At 40.2% G+C, this 27,084-nt stretch overlaps 1 protein-coding gene across 1 annotated transcript in view; it reads left to right on the top strand.

The window, feature by feature from the left end:
* The window catches only part of LOC132110836 (attractin-like), a 62,957-nt gene that overhangs the window by 20,855 nt on the left and 15,018 nt on the right, over window positions 1–27,084 (top strand). The window contains exons 10-26 of the mRNA XM_059517843.1: window positions 5,740–5,894; window positions 9,896–9,980; window positions 11,135–11,355; window positions 12,325–12,446; window positions 12,571–12,709; window positions 13,246–13,427; window positions 13,579–13,798; window positions 14,520–14,705; window positions 14,954–15,202; window positions 16,198–16,335; window positions 16,430–16,523; window positions 16,719–16,771; window positions 17,008–17,102; window positions 18,158–18,236; window positions 18,343–18,500; window positions 25,122–25,183; window positions 26,111–26,189. Coding sequence (XP_059373826.1) covers window positions 5,740–5,894; window positions 9,896–9,980; window positions 11,135–11,355; window positions 12,325–12,446; window positions 12,571–12,709; window positions 13,246–13,427; window positions 13,579–13,798; window positions 14,520–14,705; window positions 14,954–15,202; window positions 16,198–16,335; window positions 16,430–16,523; window positions 16,719–16,771; window positions 17,008–17,102; window positions 18,158–18,236; window positions 18,343–18,500; window positions 25,122–25,183; window positions 26,111–26,189 — 2,317 coding nt within the window. The remainder of the gene's footprint in view (window positions 1–5,739; window positions 5,895–9,895; window positions 9,981–11,134; window positions 11,356–12,324; window positions 12,447–12,570; window positions 12,710–13,245; window positions 13,428–13,578; window positions 13,799–14,519; window positions 14,706–14,953; window positions 15,203–16,197; window positions 16,336–16,429; window positions 16,524–16,718; window positions 16,772–17,007; window positions 17,103–18,157; window positions 18,237–18,342; window positions 18,501–25,121; window positions 25,184–26,110; window positions 26,190–27,084) is intronic.

Raw genomic sequence — 27,084 nt, forward strand, 5'->3', positions numbered from 1 at the left:
TCGTGTTACCAAACGAATATATTAAGTGGCGGAAGTCTGCGTTCAGCGCAAATCCCGCCCTGCAGCTGATTCTAAGGCCGTGACACACTGGCTGCATGGCGTGAGCGTGGCGTTTCTGCTGCGTGTCAGTTGCGTGACGGCTGCTTCGAGTTTTCTGTGTCTTTACACACAAGAATCGTGCCTGACACGGTGCTGGCGCACTGCTGCTACTGTAGGTGACATAGAGGGAGGCCGCCGACAGACCAGGATCTTGTCTTCACGACAACAATATCTATACTTCATGTTGAGCATAAATATAAAGCCTACTGATAAAGGACACTGTCAACAGTATTGACGGCAAAATAGACTATGATTGACAGGTGTAATATGCCAGTGTGTCACTGGCCTAAGGTTTTCAAAAGGCATCACGCGAGTGTGAACATCACTACAACTAGGAAAAAAATGATTGTAACTCAAACGCAGCTCCCATCGGCATTTAAACAGACCTTTGCTCTTAATTCCGATCGGTCCAACGCAATAACGAAATCTGAGCATGTCTAAAAACTGAAACTGTTGATGCTGCACTTTACACTTTGGAAAAGTTATATATATTTTTTAAATATGAGCAGGCCTACTGTAGTAAGTTCGTAGGAGGAAAGGAAGAGGACAAGGGGTCGGATGGACTGCTGACAAGTTTTTAATAATAAAACAAAAAGTAATCTTTACAAACACCAATGGTGACTTTTATTATGACACTAGCGCACACACTATCGCCAAATGCTTCCGGGTGACTCCTTCCGTTGCTAAACCACGCCCCCCTGCCACATACCCCCACCGCCCGACTCAGGCCGGGGAGCCATCCGGCCTGCAGCCCCCCCATTTCTGGAGAGGAAGTCGGCCACAGCCATCTGAACACCCGGCCTTATCACCTTGAACTTAAAAGGCTGTAGAGCCAGATACCAACGAGTGATCCGCGTGGGTATCCTTCATGCGGTGGAGCCACTGCAGCGGAGCGTGGTCCGAACAGAGGGTGAATTCCCATCCCAGGAGACAATAGCGAAGGGTGAGGACGGCCCATCTGATGGCAAGGCACTCTTTCTCTATGGTTCTGTACTTAGCCTCTCTATTCGAGAGTTTCCGGCTAATGTACAGAACCGGCCGTTCCTCCCCCTCTATCTCCTGTGACAGGACTGCACCCAGCCCCCTGTCCGATGCGTCCGTCTGCAACAGAAAAGGGAGAGAAAAATCAGGAGAGTGTAACAACGGCCCGCCACACAGGGCAGCCTTTACCTGGGTAAAGGCCTGCTGACACGGCTCCGTCCACTGGACCGTATCTGGCACCTCCTTTTTAGTAAGGTCAGTCAAAGGGCTGGTGAGGTCCGAATAATTAGGAATAAACCGTCTATAATATCCCGCCAGCCCCAAGAACTGCCTTAACTCCTTTTTGGTCTTGGGACGTGGACAGGTCGCAATAGCGGCTGTCTTGTCAATTTGGGGACGCACCTGTCCATGCCCCAAGTGGAAGCCCAGATACCTTACTTCCACACACCCAATCGCACACTTCTTTGGGTTGGCCGTGAGTCCAGCCCCCCTCAGAGATCTCAGGACATCCCTCAGATGCTGCATATGCCGCTGCCAATCATTACTAAATATAATGATATCATCTAGGTAGGCAGCCGCATATGTTGCAGAATCTTATCCATGAGGCACTGTAAGGTAACCAGTACCCCGAACAACCCAAATGGAAGGGTAACAAACTGGTGTTATCCAAACGGCGTCGTGAAAGCGGTCTTTTCTTTGGATAATGGAGACAAGGGGATCTGCCAATAACCCTTCTTTAAGTCCAATGTCGAATAAAAATGAGCCGATGCCTAGCCGATCAAGCAACTCGTCAACCCGCAGCATTGGATACGCATCGAATTTCGACACAGCATTCACCTTGCGGTTATCCACACAGAACCGGACTGAGCCATCCGTTTTCGGAACTAAAACTATTGGGCTCGCCCAGCTACTATTGGATTCTTCTGTTACCCCCATGTCGAGCATTGCACCTAATTCAGCCTGAACTACCTTTTTCTTGTGCTCAGGTAAGCGATATGGCCGGCTGCGAACTACTACGCCCGGCTCCGTCTCAATATGGTGCTGAATGAGGTTGGTACGGCCCGGTAGGGGCGAGAACACGTCGGCAAATTCCGCCTGTAATTTCGTTAGATCAGTGAGTTGGGACGGCGAGAGGTGATCTCCTCCTGGGGCCAGGGCAAGGGATTGTGGTTTGACATTCGCCTCTGGCCCGAGATCATCCTCTCCGCCAATCACCGTTGCAAACATCACTGATTCCGCCTCATTCCATTTTTTGAGGAGGTTGAGGTGGTAGATCTGACATGCCCCGTTCCTATCGGACTGTATTACCTCATAACAGAGATCTCCGACTTGTCGTGCGACCTCAAACGGTCCCTGCCACTTAGCCAATAACTTTCGACGTGGGGAGTAATACAAGTACTTTCTCTCCCGGTGCAAATTTGCACAATCTAGTTCCCCTGTTATACAGCTGGCTTTGGCGGTCTTGGGCTTGTAACACATTCTCCATTGATAGCCGCCCCAAAGTGTGGAGTTTTGTTCTCAAGTCCAGCACATACTGAATTTAATTTTTGCCCTGAGATGGCCCCTCCTCCCAAGTTTCTCTCAGTACATCCAGCACCCCTCAAGGCTGGCGTCTGTAGAGAAGCTCAAAGGGGGAAAACCCCGTGGAGGCTTGTGGGACCTCTCGCACAGCGAATAACAAGGGCTCTAGCCACTTATCCCAATTCTTGGCGTCTTCTTAAACGAATTTCCAGATCATGGATTTAAGCGTGCGATTAAATCGTTCGACCAGGCCGTCGGTCTGTGGGTGATAGACGCTAGTTCGAATCGATTTAATGCCCAATAATCTGTACAGTTCGCGTAGTGTACGTGACATAAACACCATGCCCTGATCGGTGAGGATCTCTTTCGGAACCCCCACCCGGGAGATTAGACGAAACAGGGCGTCTTTTAGCGGAAATGTTGCGGAGGGCCACTGCTTCAGGATATTGTGTTGCATAGTCAACTATGACTAATGGAAAGCGATGTCCCCGTGCAGATCGCTCTAATGGCCCGATGAGGTCCATACCAATTCTCTCGAAGGGGACCTGCATTAAGGGTAGGGGGCGCAAAGGCGCTTTTGGGGCGGCGGGTGGATTCACCAACTGACATTCCGGACAAGATGCGCACCACCTGCGCACGTTGTCGTGAATGCCCGCCCAAAAGAAACGGGTCATGAGGCGATTCAGGGTTGCTGCCTGTCCCAAATGGCCTGCCATAGGATTAGAATGAGCCGCATGGAAAAGCATTTCCCTGTGTCTCTTTGGAATCAACAACTGGGTTGTATTTACTTTTGTCCGAGTGTCTTGGGTCACTCGATACAAGCGATCTCTTAAAATGACAAAATACGGATAGGTGAGCGGGTGGGCAGGTTGGAGAGGCCTGCCATCGATGGAGCGGACCTGCTGAAAAGCATATTTTAATGTCTCGTCCTGAGACTGTTCCAGAGGAAAGTCATCACGCTCTGAGAAAATAAGTCTCCCGATTTCGCTCTGTTCCCCTAAAGCAGAACCCAGCGGTCCTGGCTCAGTTTCTCCCACCTGCACCCGCGCGGCCGCCTTCCGTGCCTTATTTCCCCAAAAGGCATCTGCACATAACGACCCCAATAAAACAGTAAACGCGGGCCAATTTGTCCCCAAAATTATCGGATGCAGGAGTTGGGGACTAACCGCTACCTCCACACTATGCTTTTGACCCCAGAACTGAATAATAATCGGGACAACCGGATACTCCACCACATCCCCGTGTACGCACCGCATCTTAACCATGCGGCTTGTATCCAATGCCCCCGGTTGAATCAGGCTTTGATGGATTGAGGTTTGGTTACATCCTGAATCCACCAAGGCCGGATATGTACCCCCCTTTATACTCAGGGGTATTTGGTACTCTCCTGCCTGACCGGGGGTGGCCTGTGGGACATCCGAGAGAGCGGATAAACCGAAGCGCTGTCCCCTCCGGCAGCCTGGGCGGGGCCCTTGGACTCACGTGATGCCCTTGGTCGAACCCGCCCTGCCCCCCCCGGGGCGGGACATAAGGAGGGCCGGGTGGACGGGACCTAGGGAGAGGGACAGGTTGAGAGAGAGAAGGAGAGGGGAGAGAGAGGGAGAGAGAGACTGAGGTTGTGGGTTCGCCGACCCCTGGGCACGCCACCATGTGGTCCTCCGCTAGATAGATGGCCGAGTCCAGCGACGTGGGATGGTGGCACTGGACCCACTCGACTGTTCTCTTCGGAAGCCGAGCGATGAACTGCTCCAGCACCACGAGGTCGATGATGTGTGCAACGTCACTTCCCTCGGCCAGTAGCCACTTGCGGCAGGAGTCCCGGAGCTACTGGGCCATCGCGAAGGGCCGACCGGATTCCCCCAGGTCCAGTGAACGGAACCGCTGGCGATGCTGCTCTGAGGTCTGGCCGACCCGCTGAATGATGGCCCTCTTCAAGTCGTTGAAGACCTGGAGGTTCGCCACCGGTAGCTGTTGTACGGGCACCTGGGACTCGCCTGAGAGCAGGGGGATCAGCCGTACTGGCCATTGGTCGCGGGTCCAGCCGTACGCTTCTGCTGACCTTTCGAAAAGCTCTAGGAACACTTCCGGGTCGTCCTTGGGTCCCATTTTGTGGAGGGGTAGGTGAATGGGAACCGCGGGCGGTCCCCCTCCCGGTTGATCCAGCTCCGGAACCTCTCGCGGTCCTCCTGCTGGGCTTGTAGGATGGCGTGGAACTGCCGCTCCTGATCAGTTCTTAAGTCCAGCAGGGCCTGATGTTGCTCTTGGTGCAGGGCCCCGAGGGATGAGATAACATCCGCAGATGGCGTGGAGGACGGGCTCTGCATGGCAGCGGCATGCTTCCTCCTTTTGTTTCCTTCTTCCTTTCCCGGGTTTGGCACCAGTGTAGTAAGTTCGTAGGAGGACAGGAAGAGGACAAGGGGTCGGATGGACTGCTGACAAGTTTTTAATAATAAAACAAAAAGTAATCTTTACAAACACCAATAGTGACTTTAATTATGACACTAGCGCACACACTATCGCCAAACGCTTCCGGGTAACTCCTTCCGGTTCCAGTCAGCAGTCCGTCCCTCTCTCGACTGCTTCTGTCTCTCCTGGCGTTTTATACTCTCTCCACACCAACAACAAGAAACAGGTGTTGATCGTTTCCGCCCAAACCACTCTCTTACCGTTCATCTCCTGATTCTCTCTCCCGCTGCCGACTTCGCTAAACCACGCCCCCCCCTGCCACACCTACAAGTTGGGATTGGTAATGCTGCACTGTAATCATAGTTATTTATTTATATTTTTCATTATATTTTATTATATGATATTGGTTTGAGACTGAGAGTATTTTATTTAGTGGAGAACTTTGCAGCAGTATTTTATTTCTTTTTCTTATTCTTTTTATTTGTAAACAAATTGTTAAAAAAGTTTATAGTAATAAACAACCTGCAGTTTAATGTTTGCATTTCTTTCTCTTACTGTACCGAAAATGAACCGAACCGTGACTTTAAAACCGAATTATGTACAGAACCGTGATTTTTGCGTACCATTACACCCCTAATTAAAATGATAACTACTTATTTTAAATTGTTATATCATAATAGTTTTTTTTAATAATTGGGTTTCTTGCTAATGATGTCTCTGATTAATCTGTAGGTTGATTCTGAGGGACAGTGGTTTTTTCCGTTACCTGCACACAGCGGTGATTGCTGGCGGGAACATGTTGGTGTTTGGAGGGAACACACACAATGACACCTCAATGAGTCATGGGGCAAAGTGCTTCTCCTCAGACTTCATAGCATACAGCATAGGTGAGTACTAGACACCAACTTTGTCACCTGAATCTTCAAACCAAAAGTGTTCTGTACTTCTGCATATGACTGGGCAGCCTAACAATATGTACATTTAATGTGACTTATCTGATCAAAATTGTAAAACCTATTCACAGCAACACATTTGTTTGTCCAATTTTCGCATGCAATTTGATGTTCAGATTATTGGGTAAAAAACTAAAATAAACAAAAAACACTGTAGTTCAATAAAAAAATGCATATTCAGTTTCTGACAATAGATGGCGCTTATAGAAAAGCAGAAACAGCCATTCAGATTTTGTATTTCTAGCATCAATTATAAGAGTTCAAAGACAAGAGCCAATTCTGGGTTTAACCTCTGGCCTGTTAAAATCCAGATCAGCTGCTGGTAGGTAAAACTTGCTGCCGCTCATGAATAATCTATAATGCTTAACAGTAGTGAAGAGCAATTAATTAAATGGGCATTTCGCCCAGCCCTACTTCTTAGCATGAACAGGCCTTTTAAACGTATGCATTTCTAATACTTTTATATTGCATCCAACAAGTTTTTCAAATTAGACGTAAAGAATGTACCGTAAAACTTCAAATAATAGCCCGGGCTTCTATTTACCCAAATCGCCGAACTGCACCGGCTTGTATTTGAGACAGGCGTCTATAAGAGACAGGCCTTTAATTTAGTGTTGAGATGTTCAAGCATGACAGTAGGAGGTTACAACATTATATTACGTTTTATTTAGAATTAATTTGGAATGTGTTTAACAAATAATTTAATGTAAGAAATGTCTTTGGCTATTGGCAGCATAAAAAAAAAAAAAAACATAAAAAACGAAACGATGTCACCGCAATGGGCAGAACAATACAAGTTACCCCTAAACAAATGTGTTTAACAAATAATTTAGTGAAAGAAATGTCTAAGATTATTGGCAGCATAAAAAACGAAACGATGTGACAGCAATGGGCAGAACAATAGAAGTTACCGCTAAAATCCATCGAGCATATGAACTTGTTTCCCGAAACATATCAACAAGAAAGAATGAAGGCTACCCTGTAAAACAACTGCAATCATGTGAAAGAAAATTACTCTATTCATCACTATCATCATCCCCGCGATCCTCAATTACAAGTTCATTGGCGAATTCCTCCTCCACGTCGCTCTCCTCCACTTCTCTCTCTCCAGCCTCCGCTAACTCTGCCTGCCTTGCTTGCACTAACAGCTCTCGCCCAGATGCGCACGGCTCTCCCTCTTTGAAACAATGGGTAAGGTGATCCTCACTTCCATCAGAAGCTACTGTCAGGCCACATACCTAAGGATAACATCCCGAAGTCAATGAAATATATTATCTCCTCTTTCTCCCTCGCACACACACACGCGCACGCGCGCGCAAGCATACCTTAAAGGAATTTTTCAGCCGCTCCGTATCCAGCTTTTCCCACGCTTGAAACAGACCAGGCCTCTATTTGAGACCGGCCTTTATTTACCCAAACCTGTCGTCACACCAGGCGTTTAAAAGAGACAGGCGTCTATTTGGGACTCGGCTATTATTTGAAGTTTTACGGTAATTCACTTTACAGCCAAATAACTATATTGAATGATTATGAAGTGAGATTTTTATTAAACTGTCATTCGCCTCCCTTTAAAGGTCCCATGACATGGATTATTTCCTTTTCTTTAAATGCTTTTTAATGTTTCCTTAGGTGTACTTATATTGTTAGTATGATTTTTACATTTAAAATTTAGGTGGAAAAAAGCATTTTTATATACTGATATTAGCCCTCTGGCTTGAATGCTCTGTTTGAAAGGGCGTGTCTGCTGTGAGACTCCGAGTAAACGACAACTGTTGTGATTGGCAGACATCTTTGCATTCGAAATGCTTATTACATGTGGAACCCCTCTCAAATATATATATATATATATATATATATATATATATATATATATATATATATATATATATATATATTTACTATTACAGCTGTCGAGATTAACAAATCGTGGAAGTGTTGATTATATAATTATTTTTTCGATCTTTTCACATCACACGAAAGGCTGCAGTGATGAGCATCGAGTAAACAGAGTCTGTTTATTGCGTGAATGCAGTGATCTCATCATTATTGAAAAACGTTTTCTCTCACAAAATGCTTTCACCACAACTAACAGCAAACACATGAATACACCACATGAATACAGTAAGAGCTTTGATGTGCAGCATAACAGTGTCATTCATTGTAACGGCAGTTTAGGCAAGTGTGCAGATATACTCGCGATGTGTGACAGCTCTGAAAAAAAAGGGAGCGTTCTTTGATCGCTCTCTGTAGTTAAATCACAATTTAAATAACAGATTTGTTTCATGCTACTAAGAGAAACAACGTGAAGTTGATTGTTTAGTCACTGGCTTGATTCACTGATGCATAAACAGTATTAAACGATTTAGAAAGAAAGTCTGTGTGAACTTGAATGATTAGCTACACATCAGAAATCACTGATCACAGATCATGCATTAATGAACACTGTTACTCACTGTTTGTGGGGGTGCTGTCGAATCCATATCATAAAAGTCTGTTTGTAACGCCTGTGCTGACATTGAGACTGAATTATATGTAAATATTTGGACGGGCAAAGCAGAGAAAGGGGAGGTAACATTTCCTCCTTATAACGTCACAAGGAGGAGTTTCAAGATCAGCCCGGTTGAGCTTCCATTTTCTCAAAGGCAGAGAAAGATAGCAAAATCTCGATTTACACCGATTAGAATTTCTAGAAACTTGGGGACCATATACAGGCTAGGGGAACTCATATTAATGTTAAAAAAAAAACAGAAAGTGAAATTTTCATGTTATAGGACCTTTAAGAACTTTTTATATATTAAATCGCTCACTTACTGCATCCTCTCTCGTCTGGCATTATACGTCTATAATTTCTCTGTCTTTCACAATATTGATCAGCAGAAGAGACACTCACACAGAAACCATAATTGGATTTCTGTGCGTGTAGCAGCAAGCCATTAGAGACCGAAATACACTCATCAGGGGGGCTTCTCGCAGAAGGATGCGTGATCTTGAAGTCATTATTTTATGAGTGACACATTTGAGTTTTGTAATCTCCAGGGATCGTAGACATGCCTGTCTGGTGGTATTATCTCACTTTTCATTTAGATAATGAGGGATGCTATAATGTCAGAATAGATACACTACAAGTACTTGAATACGGCGGCTCTTTAATGTGAGAATATGATGTGTGGGTTGAATTTTTGAGCATCTTTTGAGGAGTTTTTATTGCCTGTATAACGCACAGGAAGCTTCAAAAATATCAGAAGTGTACTGACTCCATTTGCTTTTTCATCATTATATTTCACTCCACTTAAAAATGTCTTCCTCTTGTTCTTCCCTTGCCAACTTCTCTCTTGAGATTCAGGCTAGTGCTGTGGTAATCTGTAATTAAGTAGTGGCCTTTCTCGGGCCTGAGGGTAATTGCTCTGTCCTTACGAACTGAACTCCGTTCTACTGACCCACACCAGGGTGCTGAATTCAATTTGTCAGAAAGTTTGCCAGCAGGGGGCAGTGACTTGTCACACATAATGTACTGCATTTCTCTTTATGCTTCTCTTACTCTTGTTATATTAGCTAATAACTCCTCCTAATTAACATCTAAAGAAAGAGATGATTCCGTATTGAGGGCCAACTCAGAAAATGCAAACCGCTTATCTTACAAACCATGGTGAGAAAGATGCAGGGAACTGGGGACATTCAGGTGTACACCCATATTGTGTAGTATTACAGTGTTATTTAGTCTTAGACTATAAGTAACACATCTGTACAGGTCATCAGTTTATGTGTAGGTTGCACTTACAGATATTAATTGGGTAATGTGAGTGGAGATTATGAGTGTAGCAACGATTAGTCTTAGTTAATTAATATTCATGACCTCTTCTCTATAGCGATGTCTCTAAACATATTCTGGCAGCACTGGCTGAGATTCACTTTGTCTACCATTTTCTCTTTTCTAGCTTGTGATGAGTGGATTGTACTACCCAATCCAGATCTTCACCATGACGTCAACCGTTTTGGCCACTCAGCTGTGTATCACGATGGGTAATGGGTCATTTTTACTGTATTTTTGATCAAATAAATGCGGCCTTGGTGAGCTTAAGAGACTTTTCTCTAAAGCATTTTTAAAAAATGTTACTCCAAACTTTAAAATAGTAGTGTCTACATTTGTGCCATGCTGTTGAATACCACTGAAATTAAACACATCCCTCAATTTCTAAAAACAGCTGAAGTCTATGTGGCATTAATATACATTAACTTAAAGTAACAGCTATACACTTCCAAACTGAATTTCTTCCCAAATTAAAGTCATGAGACTTTGTGTTCAGTATGGGACAAGTGTGGCAGAATCATTTTTTTAGACCGAATCAGTTATTACTGTCCTTATATTCTTATCATGACCATGTAAGCCAGTACTGTATTATGGGAAACCGTTTCATACAAAATCACTAGGAAGGAACATAGCCAGGTTGCATTTGTATATCACATATCCAAGAAACCATTATCTTACCTAGAAACCAAACCAACTCAAATGCTGATCGTGATTCGTGAGTAATTCATTAAAGTGATTTAACAAAATAAGAGCATCATATTTTTGGCAAACTTGCCATATAAACTGTAAACATGCTGTTTGATTTGTTACATACGGAGTCAAAATGATTTCCTGTTGTATATTTGAGTCCCGAATGTTCCTGTTTAAAAGTGTTTCTATTTTTGTGGTATTTGAATGGTGACGCAGTAAATATGAAGTCTATATTTAAATCTGCCTGTAATCTCCTTCCATACGGATTAGTCAGATGAAGTCATAAAGCAGAATCATTATCCATAAATAACATATCTCATTAGTGCTTCAGATTGCCAGCTGAACAAACATGAGTCTTCTAACCGCACTCATCCACACAGTCACACACTCTCACAGAAGACTGTCTAGAAGACTCTTTCTTGTGAGATTTTGATGTGAGCTTTGTATTCTTACTCATAATTCCCCGTGTCATTGTCAGTGCCGATGTGACCCCTCTGTGGGGAGCTGTGGCACAACACTGCTTTTGCTGTTTGACTTGTCAGTCTCGCACGCTTTATTCATTCTTCCTTATTCCCACTGCCCTCTTCCTCCTCACCCTTCATACCTCTATTGTTCCTTCAGAGATACTCGAGGTTAACTCTGTCTCTTTCTGTGTGTGTGTGTGTGTGTGTGTCAGGGTGATGTACGTGTATGGAGGCTTTAACAGTCTGATGCTCAGCGATGTGCTGAGGTTCACCCCTGCGAGCTGTGCTGCTTTCTCAGAGCGGCTGGAGTGTGTGACAGCTGTGCCCGGTGTAAAGTGTGTGTGGAACTCCACTACCTCCACCTGTATGTCCTGGGACGCAGCGGCAGCCCATGACACAGAGAGCTTGAGAAACACCTGCAGTCCCAGAGGGTGTAAGTGACGGGAACAAAAAGGACGTCTGCTTCCTGTGTCTCTTTTGAACTATTCAGACAGGATTAGATTTTAAAACAGTTGAAAAAGTTACAATATTACCACATTTTATTTGGCAATATAGAAAAGATATTATCTGGACTTTGCTGATTTTTATTTATTTTTATTAAAGAAATTGGTATTTTTTTATTTGGCAAGAAATTGATCAAAAGTGATAGTAAATACATTTATACTGATATAAAAGATTTCTATTTCAAATAAATTCTGTTCTTTTCAACTTTCTAAAAAAAAAAAAAAAATCATAATTTGCACCAAAATGTCACGTAGTACCTGTATTTTCAACATCATCATAAAGAAATGTTTCTTAAGCACCAAATCAGAATGATTTCTGAAGAATCATGTGACACTGAAGACTGAAGTAATGATGCTGAAAATTCAGCTGTGCTATCACCAGAATAAATTACATTTGAAAATAGAAAACATTGGTTATTTTGAATTTTAATATTTCACACTGTTACGGTTTTAATATCATTGTAGCTTTGATCAAATATGCAGCCTGTCTTAGGCCGGGAAATCTTTTAGTTGTAGCTATGAATTTATCACTGGAAGTGATGAATTATTGCTGAGGGTTTTCTTAACTTAAAGGGGTTTATTGCACCGGCTGCTGGCTCTCCTTATTGATGTGAAGTTTTTTTTTATGCCTCATGGGATACTAGTGCATGAGAAATTATGGGTAATTTGCTCTAGTTTTTCTTTTTTACTGAAATTGTGATTCTCAACTTAATTCTAATCCAAATCAGAACTGTACATCTGCAAAACATTAAGACCTAGGAAGAACTAGTCCTATCTGAATAGATGTTAATAGATGCAGTTGCTTACAACAGATTTATCTGTATGCTTAACTTTTGTTCCAGAGTGTGGCATCACTGAATGCACAGTTGTATGCAGTAATTTATGTGTGTGCTTTCCAGATGCAGATGGTGAAAAGTGTGACCAATATTCAGACTGCTACAGCTGCACAGCAAACACTAACAGCTGCCAATGGTGTGCTACGGTCTGTGTGTCTGGTCATAGTAACTGCACCAGTTCCCCGGTAAGACTCAACATTTAACACACCATGACTTAAAGAAAAGTGTGTGGAAGAACACATTTCAGTTTATGAATTTGTGATACTTAGACTTTGTTCTTACGTGTCCAATCTGTCTGCCGGTCTGCAGGGTGGGATAATGGAGTATGAGGCGTGTCCAAAGGATAACCCATCCTTTGTGTGCAGCAAGAAGACCAGCTGTAAAAGTTGTGCCACCGATCAGAACTGCCAATGGGAGACGAGAAATCAAGAGTGCACTACCCTCCCAGGTAATGAGGACTTTTGACCTTCAAATCTTACAGGAAGTTCAAGAGCAAAGTCATATGTAAATAATGTGTTAGTGATAGTCCATTGCAAAAATGATTGCAGGACAACAAATTATTAATGAAAGTATAGAATAAAATATATAATATTGTTGGGATAATATCACTATTAATGTTGTTATTAATTGTTTTGTTTATTTATAAGTTATTTTTGTAAAAGGCCATCATAAATAATAGTAATATCTATTGTATTATTTAATATTCTATTTTATCATATTATATTATTATAATCTGTTACAAAAGCAATAGCAAAACATGATGATTTACATGATGAATTAAATGTATTGTTGGGACAGCATGGTGTAGTAATGTTATTAATTATTTCAAATGGTCTGTCCATCAATAATAATAATAATATCACTATTATTATTATTTTGTTATTTCAAAGGCCTTCGCTCGTCATTAAAACTCAATGTCACAACTGCCGTGTTTGTCATATGTTAATCTGGATCCCTGATGATTGCGCCATGTTTGTGTTTTAGGGAATATCTGTGGGGAGAGTTGGCACCTGGTGGGGAACTCGTGTCTAAAGCTGATCACAGCCAAGGACTCGTATGACAACGCTAAACTGGCATGCCGCAGTCACCAGGCGGTGCTGGCATCCCTCACTACGCAGAAGAAAGTCCAGTTCGTCCTCAAAGAGATGCATAACAGATCATTGCAAGTGAGACTGCGGCACACTTTCACAGTCTTTTTTTCCTTATGACATGTGGTGATTTCTCGACTTTATCACCTGGGGGGTGTGAGGCACTAGTTTTTGTAAAACTCTTTACACATTAAACTGAATTGAATATTACTTGGTTTGTGTGCTGCAGTCAAATGCAGTGATCACTCCGTGGGTGGGTCTGAGGAAGATCAATGTCTCCTACTGGTGCTGGGAGGACATGTCCCCCTTCACCAACTCCACGCTGCAGTGGCTGCCGGGCGAGCCCAGCGACGCTGGTTTTTGTGGGTACCTGGCTGAGCCCACTTTTAACGGACTAAAGGCGGCGACCTGCGTCAACTCTGTGAATGGGAGTCTGTGTGAACGACCAAGTAGGAAAGATGCACATGAACACACACACACACACACACACACACAGAGCATTATCTACTGCTCGCTTGTCTTATTAACAGAACTTTTGTCAGTGAGTAATGTGCAAGTGTGCAACTTCAAAAATATTATATTACTGTATATTATATAAATTCCTGTTTTTATATATATGTGTGTGTGTGTGTATATGTATATATATATATATATATATATATATATATATATATATATATATATATATATATATATATATATATATATATATATATATATATATATTTTATATATATTATATATAAATATATATATATTTTATTTTTTTGCATATTTGATATAATTTCTTTTTTAATTATATTCTTATTGTTTTAATATTTCATAAATATATATTTTTTAATATAGCATAATAAGAATAACAACAACAACAACAAGGTTTTTAAATAACCTTAAATAATAATGACACGAATAGACAATATATGATAAAATATAATTTAAAAAAGGTAAATATTAAATATTTTTTAAACAGGAATTTAGAATGTGTGTGTGTGTGTGTATATATATATATAATATGTTATCAGTCCTTTTAACCTGTTATAACCCCCTTTTTTATAAAGGCAGTTGAACCATATTTTCTATTGCTTATCAAATTATGAGAATCTTTAAAGGACTCCACTCTTGTGGCTTTTTTTTCTCCATTCTTTCTTTCTGCCTCTCTCATTCCTGCAGCGAATCACAGTGTGAAGCAGTGCCGGACGCCCTGTGCCCTGCGCTCTTCCTGTAGTGAGTGCACTAGCGGGAGCTCAGAGTGCATGTGGTGCAGTAACATGAGGCAGTGCGTGGACTCTAATGCTTATGTGGCATCCTTCCCCTACGGCCAGTGCATGGAGTGGTACACCATGAACAGCTGCCCACGTACGTCTGACTCTCATTTAACAGATTCATGCCTAGCAGCCTGTGTCTTGTTTTCTCTTTGTAAATCAAAGATTGAACATTTGCATGTCTTCTGTTTATTGACTTGTAGCAGACAAAGCAGCCTTTACAACTGATATAAAATCAATTGAGATGAATATACTAATAATAACTTCACTGTCAAGGGTTCACTTTGAGGTGGTTGCTCTGCATGATCCATTTGATAAACGGGTGTGTTTTTTGTATTGTAGCAGAGAATTGTTCTGGCTACAAGACCTGTGGTCACTGTTTGGACCAGCCTGGCTGTGGGTGGTGCACTGATCCCAGCAATACAGGACGGGGCCAGTGTATTGAGGGCTCTTACCGCGGTCCAATTCAAACACTGTTCCACGCCCCTTCCTCTTCAGGCCCCTCCCTCATTCCCGCACCTCAGCCAATGCTCAACGTGAGCTTGTGCCCAATTGAGGGCAGCTACAACTGGTCCTTTATCCAGTGCCCAGGTATGACTCAAGTGACTTATAAAAGTTGTTCTATACTGGTTGAGTTTATTGTGAGTATGAATGAATATTGTGACGCTTTATTTGAGTTGGATAACAAAATGTCTCCTGACGCTAATATACGTAAAACATAATATACGTTTAAAATTAAGCAACATTGTGAATATTGCAGTGATTTTTCTTTTCTTTTTTGTTTTAACATCGGTAATACAAAAACAAAATTTCAGCATTTTCGAATAATTTCTAAAGTGGAGTAATGCCATCCCAGGAATATAATACATTTTTAAATATATTAAAATAGAAATAAACTATTTCAAATTGGAATGATGTTTCACAATATGACTGTTTTTTGCTGTATTTTTTAAATAAATGCAGCCTTCTTTCATAAACATAAAAAATAAATCTTATATACCCTCACAATTGATATTATATGTCTTCTACTAAAATGTTTAAGATAGTATAAATTTAAATGATTAAATATAATTGAAAAAAAACAACAACTGGAAAACATGCCTTGATCATTCAATTCTTAATTTAAATATTGTGACTATTGTGAATGTTGAAATAACCTTTTAAATACATTTTAGAGAAAATTGTATTATTACAATGTACAGTGAGTATAGAAACCCCCCCCATCCCCTTAAAATATTCCCATTTTGTTACTTTGCAGCCTGAAATGAAGACAGACACAGTTTATTTTATCCTGCTGTATTTACTCAGTGCAACTTATAACATCCAAGTGAAAGATAGAACACCCACAGGACGACTAGGGTTGGAAAAAGGATCACCCCTCCTAAATTTTTTTTTTAAACCCAATCAGGTGTAAAACACACTGTGTCCATCTTCATTTCAGTCTGCAAAGCAACAATATGTGAATATTTTAATCTGAGTGATTATTTTCTATACCCACTGTATATAGAAGCCTTAAATAACTGACAAAGCTACTTTTATCTCAGCTTGACTTCAGATAATGTTGATCATGTTCCTCTCTCCCGCAGCGTGCCAGTGTAACGGACACAGCTCTTGTGTCAATGCGAGTGTGTGTGAGAGATGCGAGGACCTCACCACGGGCAAACAGTGCGAGAGCTGCATCTCCGGTTACTATGGCGATCCCACCAACGGGGGCAGCTGTCAGCGTAAGTCTAAACACAAGCCCAGGCCAAAATACAGTTTGCTTTTGTTGCCAGTTTGATAGAGTCCTAACTGTATGTGTGTGTTGGTCATTTGCAGCTTGTAAGTGCAACGACCATGCCAGCATGTGTAACTCCAACAATGGCAAATGCTTCTGTACCACCAAGGGCATCAAAGGAGACCGCTGCCATTTGTAAGTGTGCGCACGCGCACACACACACACACACACTCTTTCTGCCTCAGTAACATGAGGTTTTCTCCACTCTGCCATTAGAAGTCATATGGCAAATGTATGACGGAAAACTTATCGTTGTCTTGTCTATATCAAACTGTTCTTTATAATTCTGCTCGTTCTCACTCTCTGCTTCTGTTTGATTCGGTCCCTCAGGTGTGAGGTAGAGAACCGTTACCAGGGCAACCCTCTGAAGGGGACGTGTTATTGTGAGTATGTCAGTGCAGCTGATGGCTGTTCACAATCGTGGCTATTTGAGTCATTTTCAGAACTACTCAATTTGTCCTTATCTGACTAAATCAGATAGAAACCACAAACCTGTGCATGCCAGGCAGTCTGTGAATGTCCAGATTTTTATTTTTTTCACTGAGTAATACTTTCAATATTATCTTTTATCCTTTTCCTCTTTCTCACACACAACTGTATCTTTATCTGTGACGCACAGACACTCTGCTGATAGATTACCAGTTTACCTTCAGTTTGTCTCAGGAGGACGACCGTTACTACACTGCCATCAACTTTGTGGCAACTCCAGATGAGGTACGGTATGCTGAAAAGACTTTACTGTTCAGAAAGTACTGTTTTTTAAATTTTCTCTTGTACAGTCATGGTCAACTAGGTGTCAGTAAATCAAGGCTGACATCTTACCTTGATTTGCAAACACAACAAACAGTGAACTAATTTGATTGACATGCATTTGGACATCTGATGTTAATGTCATCAATCAAGTTTTTTTTTTCCATACATTTATTCAGCACTTCACTGTTGAACAGAGGAAACAATAGAGCGTCAAGGGGGTTCACCAAGGGTGCATTCTTAAGTTAAAATTGAGCAGAAATGCAATAGATCAGAACTGTATATATGTATATGTATATGTGTGACCCTGGACCACAAAACCAGTCTTAAGTCGCTGGGGTATATCTGTAGCAATAGCCAACAATACATTGTATGGGTCAAAAAAAATGTATCACTGTTTCCACAAAAATATTAACAAAATATGAACACTAAAGACTGGAGTAAGTGCTGATGAAAATTCAGCTTTGCCATCACAGGAATAAATTATATAAATGTTTAAAATAGAAAATATATATAATATATATTAGAATATATATTCCAATGTGTTTTTGGTATAATAAATGTAGCCTTGGTGAACATGAGAGACTTTTAAAAACAATTGGAAAAAAAAAAAAAACTTAGACTCCAAACATTTGATTGATAGTGTAGTTATATTTTTAGGAAATTCACTATCAAAATATTTGTAAACATTACATATGCATGCATGGATGTCTCTTTTTTTATATATATATATTATAGTGACTTTAAATTTAATGACTTATGACTTTTTATTTTTTTTTAAATAACAATTCCTGAGTTGACACTCAAACAGAAGACATGGAAATGCATCAATTAGTTGATGCTGTAAATCATACTGCTGATATGCAATGATATAAACGATACAGCAGTATGTCTTCATAGCTTATGAAAAAATGTTAGGGCTTATAAAAAATACATTTTAGATGGGGGTATATTTTTCTTTGATTCTCTGATATTTTGTCTTTTTTTTTTCTTTTCTTTTTTTGGTATTTCTCTTTCAGCCAAATCGAGACCTGGACATGTTTATTAATGCCTCAAAAAACTTTAACCTCAACATCACATGGGCTACCAGCTTTGCAGGTATGGAGCCCAGAAATCATGTTTTACACATATATTGCTAGCACATCATAAATGTTAAAATCACTCTTCCTTCCTTGTAACCCTGCATTTCCTCCATTCTGAGCAGCTGGGACTCAAGCTGGGGAGGAAATCCCTATAGTCTCCCGCAGCAACATAAAGGAATTCAAAGACAGTTTCTCCAACGAGAAGTTTGATTTCCGTAGCAATGCCAACATTACCTTCTACGTGTATGTCAGCAACTTCACCTGGCCAGTCAAAATCCAGGTGAGAGGAGTCTGCATATTATTGAGTCAACACAGAAAAATATCACGGCTGTGTGTGTCTGTACAGTCTGTAAATTCACACAGGCCATGTCCCCCCGCCTTCTCCTCTCCTCCTCTTTTCCTTTCCCCCTCCTCTCTTCCTTCACTTTGGAAAGTGATCTAACTTATCCTCCTGTGCTAGCACGCTGGAACTTAGAGTTTGGGTTTGATTTTCCGTCCACTATTCTAGAGCACGTTCTCTCCTCCACTCATGGAGAAGGGGTGAATTTCACACAGGTAACGCCTTACTGTCTCTCTTGTTCGCCTTTCGCTTCTCTAACTGACCTTTGGATTCCACGTTTCATCTAACAGAGGTTGTATGTGCAGATCCGAGCGTGAATGTGTGCGAGAGGGGTCGCGGCGTGGTAGGACAGAGGAGCTGTTGTCAGGCATTTAGAGGAGAACCACGAGAGGGTTTGGGCTGGAGAAAAACGCAGTGCTCGAAACCTGCTCTGTAAAGATGGCAGGCTGAGACTTAGAGTGTCAGAAGGAATGTTAAGTTGAAACACATGGCTCTTCGAGAGAGTGAGAAAAGAGTCTGAGAGGAATAAGAGAGATCAGAAAGTTCAGAAGAGGCACCGTTTCTGCCTCTTGTTTTCTTTTTGCCTGTGGTCAAAGAGTCTGTGCAGCCTCTGTAGTGTCTGGCCAATGGAATGAAAGCGTGTACGCATGTGAATCTAAACAGGAGTATAATAAGAGCGTTCATGTGACGAGTTTCTCTGCGCATGTTATTTAAAAGCAGAATTTGATTGAATCCCTGTTTGTATTCTGCAAGTAGCCTGTGACCCTCTGCTTATTCACCATAGTAAAATAAATGAGTAAAGTATGAATGTCCACACAAAACAAACAAATAACCGCCTTTAGATCTGATGAATTATGAAAAAACAATAGTAGGTTCTGTAGAGCTAATTATGTAATGATTATAAGTTATTATGGACGTAGTGTTTATAAATAATGTTTTAATGCAAAAATGTTGTTAATTTTGGTTTGCTTACAGTCTAGCTGCAGAAGTTGACATATTTCTGCACACTCAGATCAGATCTGAAAATTTTGTATGCAGTAATAAACTCTACACAGCTCTGTCATTTGTCGGAGAGAGTGGAAAGGCAGGTTTAGACACATTTTTGACAGGTTTTTGCGAGATTCAACTGCTTAAAAAATGTCACTGGACTAATTCATTCTTTTATTGTTCAGAGACAAGTCATAAATTCATAGGTTGACTTGATGAGGAGTGTAAACACCAGGGCTGTGTCACGCTATCAAAACATTGCTCTGTTTGTTTGAGTAGTGCGACACGTCAACTTCTGCCTCAGCCAATGGCATCTTGGAAGAGTTATTAGTCAAGTTATTAACAAATGTTTGATTCTGCAGGCTCATGTTCTGTCAGTGTTGATTGCTGTACACTTGTTTTTTAGGTTTAATCTTCCTCCACAGATCACACAAAATAAAACGTACATTATTTACACTATTTAGCTTACCTTGGCAGGTGGATTAGAATGTTCACTCTTGTTTAGTTTGGGTACGCACATCATTATCCCTTAAATCATGACTAATGAGCTATATATAGCGTTTACGTCACGCACACACACACCGCATGAATGCCGTTTGAGACACAGGTTGTTATGTGTGAATGACAGTGATAAGTTGGATTGCTATTGTTTCATGTTGAAGGTGTGTGGGTATCAGTGCTGTGAGTCAGGCCCCGTTTGTCTTTGAGACTGTGCGTCTGAACATGAGGAGGTTGTGGTGTGTGAGCGAGGCCGTATCAGCGCACAGCGTCTGCTCAATGAGAGCTCCATGTGAATTCACCCTCCATGCTGTGGACGTCTGGCATAGAGGAATGGAGAGGGAAGAGTGAGCTTGTTTGAAAGTAGGTTAAAGATGGAGAGAAAATGACAGTGTTTTCAAGTGGAAACTTCTCCGGTGTCCCCTAGACTCTGCCTTCCTTATGGTGGACGGCTTAAATACTGTGTCCCCAAACAGAGTGACAGGAATGATATAAAGCCATTGCACTGTTCACTGCTTCAGTGGAATGAAATGAAAGGTTCAATTTAAACCCTGCATTAAGATAATTGTGGGCTTGTTTCATGTTTCACACGCTGGATTACTAAATACTAAATAACCAGTTAATTATGGAATCAGATTTGTGCCAAATAAAACGAATGTAACTTTTGCGAAAACGAACAAAAAATATACATTGATAAATGAGAAAAACACTCTGAAAATAAAAACAATAAACTAAATAGCAAAAAAGTAACAGCTTCTTCAAAATAAACTGCATTCTTTGTTGATTTCACTTTCAGCTTCACGTTTGCTGAACGAAGTTTTGAATGCGATGCCAGTGTTTTCGTTTTCGCTTTCCAAGTTTTTGTTTGCGCTTCGCAGATTTACGTTCGCCATTCTGACACAAACCTCTCGTGAGGGCGGGCTTAACAGCAGCTCACTCTGATTGGCTCGTGAGATTTTGATCGGCGGCTCATTGAACCAGAAGTAGTGTTTTAGTGGCGCGGGCGCATGTGGGGAGATTAAATGGTAATAAGAGGATATTAAAGAAAATTAATGATAAAACACGGATATTTTCCACATCGGAAGAAGTATAGGCTTATTCGAGATGAGTAATTGGGAGGCTTACAGAGCGTCGTCAACATCCTCCTCGGCAGGACATTCGAGGCAGCCTGAGGTAAGTTTGTTGTAACTAATATAATAAATAGAAAAATCGAGATATAAGTGTTATTCCTGTTCAGAATGCAACAGTTGGTCTTTATTTAGATTGGTAAGTGTTTGTCAAGGATAGGTTTGTTATTTACATGTCTGCAGTGCACTTATGTTTTGTATTTGTATTATGTTATGAAGTTTGATTCAGTCCGTTACCCTGATTGCTCTTTATAACCCAACATTTTGCCACCTTGGAATTGTAATTTTCTGATCAGCTTAGAGATATTGACCTTCAAAGATTATGTATACCATAAAATACAAATGTGAATAAATACATTTGGACAAAAATGTGAACGAGAACCTTATAATTCCAAGGTGATGATGCCTTATATATTCAAGGATGTTGCATGTATTTTTTAGCAAAGATCTTTTTACATGATTAAAATGGAAAACATATTTGAAATTAAAATGTGCCACAATATTTGTTTTTACTGTACTTTTAAATAAACGTACCCTTATCGAGCATAAGTGACTTATTTCAAAAACATGAAATGTTTCCAACCTTTGACAGTTACTTTAATGTACAGGAAATGCGAGAGCAAAAGGGTAAAAAACGGCTTTGTTAATACCTTTTGTTCTAAGGTTAACCTTATCTGTAAACTTCTGTAAAGCAGCAGTTAGTTATAAACTAATTGTACGTTTACAAATGTCTTGAATGATTATTGTACTATATGATGGCATTAAGTGTCTTAAATACATATTGTATATTTTACTGCCCTAGATGGCGATACTCGGGATGAGGAGGCACTCTCTGTCCCACAGGTGATGCAGTGGCTGACTCATCAAGCACATAGGCACCTGCTTCAGAGACAAGCCTTTAAAAAAAACTGTTGAATTTGATAACACATGCACCCAAACCATTACATTTCCCACTGCACATCTGTCAGATTTTAATTAATTTAAAGAAATCATGAAAACAGCAGTGCAATATGGTGCTTGCTTTTAGTGTAGATTTCAAAATGAACTTGAATGTCTAGACCATGTTCTTTCCCAAAAGTTTTAATTTCTTTTTTAAAATTCATAGATACTGTTCAACAACACTTGTTAATGATTTTACATGCTTTTCAATGGTTTACAAAGTCTTAGATACTTTTGTTACAGTATTTTATAAAAAACATTAGTTCAAAATAAATGAATGGCAATTTAAAGTGATTTTCTAGTGAATTATTGTACACCAGAAAATAAAAGACAGTAAAATGTCTTGGTAATGTGACCCCTGGCAAAAGAAGATTATTTAAACACCAACAGATAATGGTTTCTAATCTAAATCATTCATGTGCCGATAAATAACATGTGCAACATCTTGCATTGCATTTGTCCATAACATTAAGTTACGTTGACTCTTCAGATAGGCAAAGCACAGGCTGACAGACACAGTGAGAAGGCACAAGATATCAAGATAAATTGGCAGCATAGTTATGAAGTGTTGGCCTGAACAACCCCGCAGATACATCTGGACACAATGAGAGGGGAAGCCCAGCAGTCAGAGCTGCCTCCATTGTGATTCCAGGTGGGAGATTGTTTCAAAGAAAGAATTCAGCTGTGAACCAACTTCTGCCTTTTTTCTAACTTGTATGACTTTCACAAGTCAAATGTTAAATAGAGCACAATCTTTGGATGAGATCAAGTGTCTGTAGATACAGAGCCCGGTCATTCAATGGTGATGTCAAAGGATTCATCATTCCTTGCAGGACAGTAAGTTTTTGGTCTGATAAAGGACAGTAGATCTCTGGCACCACCACACCATCATCCTCTGTGTCATTGTCAATAGTTTCCTCTTGAAAAAGTTGCTCCACCATCTGAAAAAGAAACAATTAGGTAGTTTTACAATACTAACTGCATTGATCTCACAAAAGATAAGCCTGAACTATGTTTAGTTTGATAGATAGCTAAAGGATCTTACATAATCTTTACTATATTCAAGTACATGAATAGGTCAAGAATGATGATCCTGAACTTTACTTCACATTGTTCCAAACTCATGTAACATAGGCCCTATTTACTCACAGCATTGAAATGAGTCTGAGATCACTTTTACTTTAAGGGAAAGGGGACATCATACTATCCTTACTATGACAAGGAGTAGCTTCATGACGATAGTGCAAAAAGTGGAAGAAAGAAAGAATTATATATTAAAGTGTTTGTTTATTAATAGTTCAGAACCATGCCAGCTACCCAGTCTATAATCATGAATAAAAATAAAAGATGAAAAATTATATGCACATTTATTGGTATTTTATATACACATAACAACATGAATTGGTTCAGTGCCTACCTGGAGAACTGACATCTTTGGTCCTGATAAGTAATATAAAAAAGAGGATTAGATATTTGTTTTTGCATGAAAAAACAAAGATAGAATTGTTTTCTTAACCAGATTAATGACACAGCGTTATCATTAACATAAATACAAAATAAGACAATTTCCAATTAAAGAAAGATCATTAAGAAACGTTGTTTCACATATCCATTTTAAACCTAAAAAATATGCCCAAGTAACGTTATAACTTAACTTACTTTGGCACCAATGGTCTCTAACGTAACAATCTTAGCTCGCGATGCTTTTGAGAAACGCAGTTGAGTTCATATAAGTAACGCAAAATCTAAATAAAAACCAACTGTTGCATTATGAACAGGAATAACACTTATATCTCGATTTTTCTATTTATTATATTAGTTACAACAAACTTACCTCAGGCTGCCTCGAATGTCCTGCCGAGGAGGAAGTTGACGACGCTCTGTGAGCCTCCCAATTACTCATCTCGAATAAGCCTATAATTCTTCCGATGTGGAAAATATCTGTGTTTTATCATTACATTTCTTTAATATCCTCTTATTACCATTTAATCTCCCCACATGCGCCCGCGCCACTACTTCCGGTTCAGTTAGCCGCCGATCAAAATCTCACGAGCCAATCAGAGTGAGCTGCTGTTAAGCCCGCCCTCACGAGAGGTTTGTGTCAGAATGGCGAACGTAAATCTACGAAGCCCAAACAAAAACTTGGAAAGCGAAAACGAAAACACTGGCATCGCATTCAAAACTTCGTTCAGCAAATGTGAAGCTGAAGGTGAAATCAACAAAGAATGCAGTTTATTTGAAGACGCGGTTACTTTTTTGCTATTTAGTTTATTGTTTTTATTTTCAGAGTGTTTTTCTCATTTATCAATGTATATTTTTGTTCGTTTTCGCAAAAGTTGCGTTCGTTTTATTTGGCACAAATCTGATTCCATAGTTAATTGGATTACCTTAAAAATAATATCTCAATAATTGTAGAAATATGTATTTCAATTGTATGAGGTTTAAAGAATTGTTAATTTAACCACCTGAATTACTTTGAACTTCTGAAGCCATAGATAAACAGTAATAATAATAATAATGATAATACATAATAATAATAAATAAAACTTTTGTGTGTGTGTGTATCTTTTTAACACAGTTATAATGCTATATAATAACAAATTTTCACAGTAAAAATTGGGTCTTTATACATTAAATTATACATGGATTATACCAATTATACATACTGTCTTTTAAATTTTAGGATGGGGTTCCTCACACAAGGATGATCATATTTGGGGGTCTGTGGCATCAAGATTGAAAACCTCTGTTCTATACCTGTTGTACTGCAGTAGGGCTTTAGCATATAATATCAATCCTGACCTGTTGTGGAACGGGAACATCAACTTTTCTGTTGATCATGTGTGAGAAGAGAGAGAAAGATGTATAGCAGCAGGGGGCAGTATTGGTACAGTCAGAAATGAGACATTTGCACTCATGTCCTATTTAGACAGAAGAAAAAACGCATGTACACAAAAGCATGAAAATGAATGTTATCTCCCTATTTAACACCCATTTCTCTTCTCCTCAGATCGCTTTCTCTCAACACAGTAACTTCATGGATTTGGTTCAGTTCTTTGTCACGTTCTTCAGGTAAGGCACTTTGCTTGGGTTATAAGCAAGCATATGAATTTCTCAAGTCTTTGATCTTTGAACTTCTGAAGCCACAGATATTCTCACACACCCATTAGAATCTAAATGTTTTTTTTTTTTTTAATTAATGGAACCCACTGGGTTGGAGTGTGTTCGGGGTGTGATTATGGCTCTAAGCTCTAATTCACCTCTGGAGGACCTGCTGTAATATGTTATTGATTCAGGAAGCAGGTGGCGTAGACCATATATAGCAAATTCACCCCATGTTTCTGTCACATACACACATTCTCACACATTCTGCCATGTTACCGCTGTTACATTACTTACTGGTTCCCAAACTGCAAAAGTGTGATTAAAATATGATAATCTCTCAGATGTGGTCATGCATCATGTATGAAGAGACATATGATTCATACACTGCATGTACACACACGTAACATACCAACTGCGGCTGGGGTCGGCCATGGTTCCTCATCATTAGTTATGTCAGCTCAGCCATGATAAATTGCACCAACTCTTCATGGCCTTGGTGGTGTGTGTGTGTGGGTGAGCTATTCCCAGAACCCAGAGCCAATGTATTTCAGCTCTGCACACACCTGCACCTATAAGGTATGAATATAAACATAAACATTTATGATTTCCTCACATACAGCCCAGTTCTTCTATACATGAGAAGTGCATTCATGAGCTTTGACCCCGTTACCATGAGGATACCAACGCTCTGATCTTTAGCACACCTGCGGCTATGAAACTACTTCTAATTCATAAAACATGAACAGCCCCACATGTGCTTGAGATTTGATCTTGGCATGGCTCATTGGAATGTGGTCAATTCTTGGTTTTCGTTGTTTTCAGGAACACCCAAAAACTTTGCTGATTGTCCTCTTCTTTTCCATATCCCTTTTTGTCTTGTGTGTGTGTGTGTAGCTGTTTCCTGTCCTTGCTTCTGGTGGCGGCAGTCGTATGGAAGATAAAACAGAGCTGCTGGGCTTCACGACGCAGAGAGGTCAGTGCCGTAGCATTTCCCTTGTTACCTGTGGAATTTCATTGACTTTCCTTGCCTCTTGCTGCTCTACACAGCTTAGAACCATGCCATTAATGTGACATCAGCATCTAGGAATGCTCTCAGTCAGGCTGGATAGATCCATCCATTAGGCTGTTTTTGGACAATTCCACTAGAAGGTTTTTTTTTCATTAGTCATTATTTGTTTTTTAATGGCTGCTTTGCTTAGATGCATGCTGAAAAGCCACTAAAAGTAACTAATCCAAATATCATCAACTAATATTTAAGCATTGAAATTATTTTAGCGATCCATAAACTCAAAATTGGCAAATATTGGCCAATTATTTGGTCATTCTATTAGCATATTTTACACAATTCTGAAAATGAAAGCTACTCTTGTGGTTTTGAAATAGACTAATATAAACCAATGTTTTTGATCACTTCAAATTCCAGTTTAGTCAATTAGTAAAACTTAATGTGCTGTTAATGTACTTTTACCAGTTAATTAACTGATTTATTACATGGTGGTCAGATTTGTTAAAAAGAAGAAAAAGTGCTGGAATAAGAGCCTTGGTTTTACAGCCCCCGCAGAGACGGAAGAGGTTTGGTTTTGAAGGGTTTCAAGAGGCCAATTTAAACCATGCAGAGGTGTTTATAAGGGCTAATGTGAGTGCCCTTTAAAGGACCCTCTTCACCATCTGGCTTAGTGAAGTGCTCTCATCCAATAAAAAGTGCTAATACTTTTTCCTCTCTTTCACACAACAATCAAACACACGTTCATATGCGTACATGCACATCACTTCCTATCCCAGTCTTGAATGTTAAAGTTTTGCAATCTTCTAACCTTTTAACTTCAAGCATGTATTTTACTTATGATCTCCATGGTAACCAGACATAG

Source organism: Carassius carassius, chromosome 30 (assembly GCF_963082965.1).
Source record: "Carassius carassius chromosome 30, fCarCar2.1, whole genome shotgun sequence".
Lineage (NCBI taxonomy): Eukaryota > Metazoa > Chordata > Actinopteri > Cypriniformes > Cyprinidae > Carassius > Carassius carassius.